Raw genomic sequence first — 5,469 nt, 5'->3', positions numbered from 1 at the left:
TCCTGACTCCTGTTGAGATGGAATAATGTGTGTGCGCCTACACGCACCGTCTCGGCGCATGGACTATAGCCATGCATGCCTCTGTTTAGGCTCGTGTGTGCTTCTATATTACGTGACTTGTTTTATTATTTGTGTTGTTATATGTTGTCACGTATGTCTTGTCTCTGTTATGATATGTTTGATATGTTATATGCACCTGATTATGTTCAATATTTGTTATCTATTCAGTATAAGTTTTGGGATTCAAGTTATATAAGTATCTGATTCTGTGCCAAAATCTAGACTTGTTTAACGTCAGTACCGTTCATGTTTCTGTCCGCAGGTCTGTCTTACTTTTACTGTTGATTTCTCCGTTACTGGGCAACTTTTTGGCTCAGCCGTAGTTTTTTTTCTTGTGTTGTTTTGTGTGTGTTTTGTAGGTAATCAAGGGAAACGGGGATGAGTGAGAGGAAAATGAAGTTTAAAAAGTTTTTGGAATTTTCCATTTTTTTATTTTCAGTAACTGAATAATATAAGACTTAGGTTTTCTGGTGGATTCGAGACTTTTGTTTCTTGGTTTCTATCGTTTATTGAAACTCTTTGGTTTTTGATATCTGTAATAGTGACATGCCAGCCTGTTCTGGGTTGGGGTGTTACAGTTATGGTATCAGAGCCCAGGCTCGTTCTTGTAGAAAACTTAAACAATAATAATTAAACACGTGAGTTAATGGGTAGACGTCGGGTTAGGATTCCATCCTTGTCATCTTCCGCACGCTTTGAAACTTTCCTCTTTTCACATGTATATCTTCTTTTCAGATGCCTCCTCGAAGAAACGTGAACAACAACGACGTCCCTATTGAAACTCTGATTGCTAATGCTGTCAATACAGCTGTTGCGGGTCTAGTTCCCAACCTTCTACAACAGTTGCAGCAGAACAACAATAATGTACATCCACCGGGGGGAAACAACAATGGTAACAATAATCCTCCTGTTACTATCCTTGATTGGCTTGAGCGCTTCAGAAAGGAAAAGCCAAAATCGTTTAGTACGACTGCTACACCAGTTGAGGCGGAAAACTGGATTGCTCATATCGAGAAGTTGTTCGAAGTGATGGGCGTGGCTGATGCGTTCAAAGTTAGGCTTGCTAGTTATAAGCTGGAGGATGATGCTCATAGGTGGTGGAAGACTTTGAAAGAAGCTCGTGGAGGAGATCAGTATGCAGCAACACTCCCTTGGGCTGAATTTCGCACTTTGTTTTATCAGCAGTACTTCACTGACGCTGACAGGAGTGAGTATCTGAGAGAGTATGCTTCTATCAGGCAGGGGGATGACGAGCCTATTATGGAGTTCAAAGCTCGTTTTAGTCGTTTGGTTAATTTTCTGGGCCCGGCAGCAGGTACACCCCAGCAGCAGACTGAGAATTTCAAATGGGCTATATGCGATCGAGATATGAAGTTCATCCTGAATCTTCGTTTCACTGACATTATTGAGGTAGTTGATGCTGTCAAGAATTTGAATAATGAGAAGAAGCAGCGTGAGAAGAAATCGGATGGTGATCGCAAACGCTCTAAGGAAAACGACCAGGATAATTCCAATAATCATGGTGGCAATGAGCAATCCCAAGACCGTGAGGACCGTTCTGATAGGTATTACAATAAGTCGCGAAGTGGAAGAAACCGTTATGAGAATCGTAGGCCTGCACAGAATCAGACGCAACAGAGCGAGGCCCCTGGAGCACAGCCACATAATCAGCAAAACCCAAATCAGAATCGTGCTGATATTCCTCCTTGTACTCATTGTGGGAAACGTCATGGTGGTGCATGTCGCCTTGCTGAAGGTCGTTGTTTCAGATGTGGAGATGATAACCACTTGATTAAGGATTGCCCTCGGCCTGAGAAGCGAGCTAATACTGGTGCAGCTAATGTCCCAGGTACGCTTTCCGGTTATGTGCAAATTGGTGAACGTGATACGTATGCTCTTTGTTTTTGATGCGACACATTTTGTAGTATCACTTCTATTTGCTAAGTGTTTGAAGTCTTTGTCCACTGCTTTAGAGTATCCTCTTGTTATTTCTGCTCCTTTTAGAGATGCTTGTTTTTATTTGATTTAGTATCCGTTTATTTGCCGTCTCAGAAACTTCGTACCTTAGTTTGTATGATGTCTAAAGGTTTGCTATGTGTAAAGTCTATTCCATGTCCGTTATGTGTGATATTGTTCAGATCCGTATTTAGCAATTTTGAGGACAAATTTTTTTTTTAAGATGGGTAGAATTGTAAAATTCGTAAATTCAGATTTATTAAAATGATATCCATAAACAAAATTAGATTAAAAGGCTTTTTATTTATTTTATAATCACATTTACAAACAAGTTATATAATTGTTAAAATTTAAATGCATGCATGCTTTAGCCTTGTTGGAAAATAAATGGAACCCAATATGATACTCATATCTTTGTCTAACTTAAGTAGGCAAATAAATTAGGAGGATATATCCATATACATAATAGCTTTCAAAGTTTCGTTCAAGCTTATCATTAGAATTTGAAATTTTCTTTTCCTTACTTCATTCTAACGAACTCGCCAACAATCAGGAGAGTTTTCGAATATCCCTTATCATGGAATCCCAATTCTCTCAAAGCCCTTGAACCATTTATTTTCTAGTCTGCTCGTTCCCTACTTGCCGTCGCACAAGCCCTGGTGGTAACTCCTCTTCGTTGCCGTCATCAGTCGTACCACGAGCAAGTAACCAGTTGGAGCTTTCCATTGTGCCACTGGTTCAGTCACTTTAGTTCTCTGCTCGCGATCAGCCACTATTCAGGCCGTTGCGCCCGCACTCCGTCATCACCATTACATCATCGTTCAGGTCAGTCCGACTCACGAGTACCGGAAGTGGTTCGTTCTTTTCATATAACATTCTTGAAAGCTTTGTTTTAAAAGTTTGTTGATTCTTGTTCGTGATCGACGCGTCAGGTTGTCACTTTAACTCGCTTCATTTGATCACCTGAAGCTCTAATCTTTGTCTCCGGTTAGCTCTCGGTTGGCGGTTTCTTTCCGATTAGAAGAGGTAGGTGACCGATCTTGTTATCTATTATTGTTATGTTCGCGTTTATGTTCCGGCAACTCAGATTTCGGGGTTCGGGTTTGTTGAGTTTTCCGGCGACACGTCTTCGGAGAGGATTAAATCTTAGTGTTATTATGTATGTTGATATATATTCTGCTATAGTATGCATGCGTATGGAGTTGTTTAAAAAAAAGGGGTGTTCTTATCTATATGCATGCTATTGGAGTGTTTTAGTTTTGAATGTGTTCACTATTCTTTTATTTAAAAATTCCACCTTAAATTTTACATGTAATAACATTTTGGTACAGCAAGGAATACATGGAACCTAAGGTCTAAAATGAAATGATTATTAGTATTTAGCTTTGCTTGCAAAAATTTATATAAAAGTATAGGTGTTTTATAAAATAATATTATGTTATATCTTTTAAAATTTTTTGCATCTTGTTAACTTGTATCATGTTTTAGATAAACTCATAATTATAAATTTTCTTTAATTATAATTGGTTAAAGGTTTAATAGTGGTCTTTTTGTCGCCGGGAATTTCTTAACGAACGAGTTAATACAATTAATATGTCATAAAACTGATGTGGGTTATAACGGGACTATAGGTCGTTGATTATTTGTGGGCGCCTTGATTCTTTTTGTTTGCTTGCTTGCTAACTTAAGGTACGGATTCTGTTTCTTTTACATCATAGTATAATTTTATTCAATCCGTTACTTTGCAGTACGGATATTTTCGTTAGATGTTTCAGTTCGTATTGTTATATGATTAGTCTTTGTCGTAGCATGCAATAAACCTTAGATTTTGTGCTCATTATTGCATGTTCCCTTTAAACTTATGTCAAAATGCATTTATTTCTGATACGGCTTTGTAATCTGTCACCCGAGCAATTATAAGACTTGTCGTTGGGGCGTCAACGGCATTGCACTCATCGTGACGGTGCGTAACTAAAGTTCACGGCGTTTCTAGTTTGTGCTTGTGTAGCACATGGCCCCTAGAGGCGAATAGATCGATCTTAGCTCTGACTCCTGACTCCTGACTCCTGTTGAGATGGAATAATGTGTGTGCGTCTACACGCACCGTCTCGGCGCATGGACTATAGCCATGCATGCCTCTGTTTAGGCTCGTGGGTGCTTCTATATTACGTGACTTGTTTTATTGTTTGTGTTGTTATATGTTGTCACGTATGTCTTGTCTCTGTTATGATATGTTTGATATGTTATATGCATCTGATTATGTTCAATATTTGTTATCTGTTCAGTATAAGTTTTGGGATTCAAGTTATATAAGTATCTGATTCTGTGCCAAAATCTAGACTTGTTTAACGTCAGTACCGTTCATGTTTCTGTCCGCATGTCTGTCTTACTTTTACTGTTGATTTCTCCGTTACTGGGCAACTTTTTGGCTCAGCCGTAGTTTTTTTTCTTGTGTTGTTTTGTGTGTGTTTTGTAGGTAATCAAGGGAAACGGGGATGAGTGAGAGGAAAATGAAGTTTAAAAAGTTTTTGGAATTTTCCATTTTTTTATTTTCAGTAACTGAATAATATAAGACTTAGGTTTTCTGGTGGATTCGAGACTTTTGTTTCTTGGTTTCTATCGTTTATTGAAACTCTTTGGTTTTTGATATCTGTAATAGTGACATGCCAGCCTGTTCTGGGTTGGGGTGTTACAGGTTTACTGTTCATGTGGCTATTTGGTAGGATCTTAGTTCGATTAATTGTGTTTGATTAAGAAACAGGCTTCGGATTTAGGCATGAGTGATCCCCCGTTTTCGATTAAACATTGTACACACTGTCTTTGAGTTTCTTCTTACATTGATAAAACAAAACCTTTTCTCGAAATGAAGCTGTGTAATGCTGGTATGATATCCTGTTTTCGAAATTCATGCTTTGATCTTAAACATGTCACACCCCAACCGGTGGCGGAAACACTAGAGTAAGACGAAAACGAGATTGCAAGAGACTTTATAGTGTCTAATTGTGACAAGTATTTAAAGTAACAATCTTTCATTTCATGATAGCGGGAAATACATTGTTTCAATAAGAAAATACAACATTTAGAACATAACAATTTAAACAACAAAACATAAATTTAACTAAGTGCGTTTCTAGTCCTTCCTACTAGATTTCTTTTCAACGCATCAACATCAAGCTCTTGCAATATATATTAAAGTAACATGTCAACACAAAAGCATTGGTGAGCATACAAGTTTAGTGTACTAGCATATGTATAAAAGTATTTTAACGAATTCCACATGGCAAAAATGTATACTAAGGCATAACATATCATGAACTAGCATGCATCACATACGTGTCAACCCAAAGATTCCACTAGTGTAATCTTATCGTCGCAACGACAAGACCGTTTGTATGATTACTTAACATAGACCCAACACTGGCGGTGTGCTACTCCTATAGTGCTATAAATGTT

General features: G+C 38.1%; 1 protein-coding gene across 1 annotated transcript; it reads left to right on the top strand.

Annotated features, from left to right (window-relative positions):
• The first annotated feature begins 795 nt into the window (after positions 1–795).
• On the top strand, positions 796–1,968 carry LOC110901846. Its single transcript, XM_022148617.1, has one exon. The coding sequence runs from the start codon at positions 796–798 to the stop codon at positions 1,966–1,968; it is 1,173 nt and encodes a 390-aa protein (XP_022004309.1).
• The last annotated feature ends 3,501 nt before the right edge of the window (positions 1,969–5,469 follow it).

The sequence above is a fragment of the Helianthus annuus genome, chromosome 13 (assembly GCF_002127325.2).
Source record: "Helianthus annuus cultivar XRQ/B chromosome 13, HanXRQr2.0-SUNRISE, whole genome shotgun sequence".
Taxonomy (NCBI): domain Eukaryota; kingdom Viridiplantae; phylum Streptophyta; class Magnoliopsida; order Asterales; family Asteraceae; genus Helianthus; species Helianthus annuus.
The sequence above is the reverse complement of the archived record's forward strand: the minus strand, read 5'-3'. Positions and strand labels throughout refer to the sequence as shown.

Excerpts from the sequence above, each read along its gene's own strand:
- LOC110901846 (XM_022148617.1), top strand. The coding sequence starts at position 796 with ATGCCTCCTCGAAGAAACGTGAACAACAACGACGTCCCTATTGAAACT.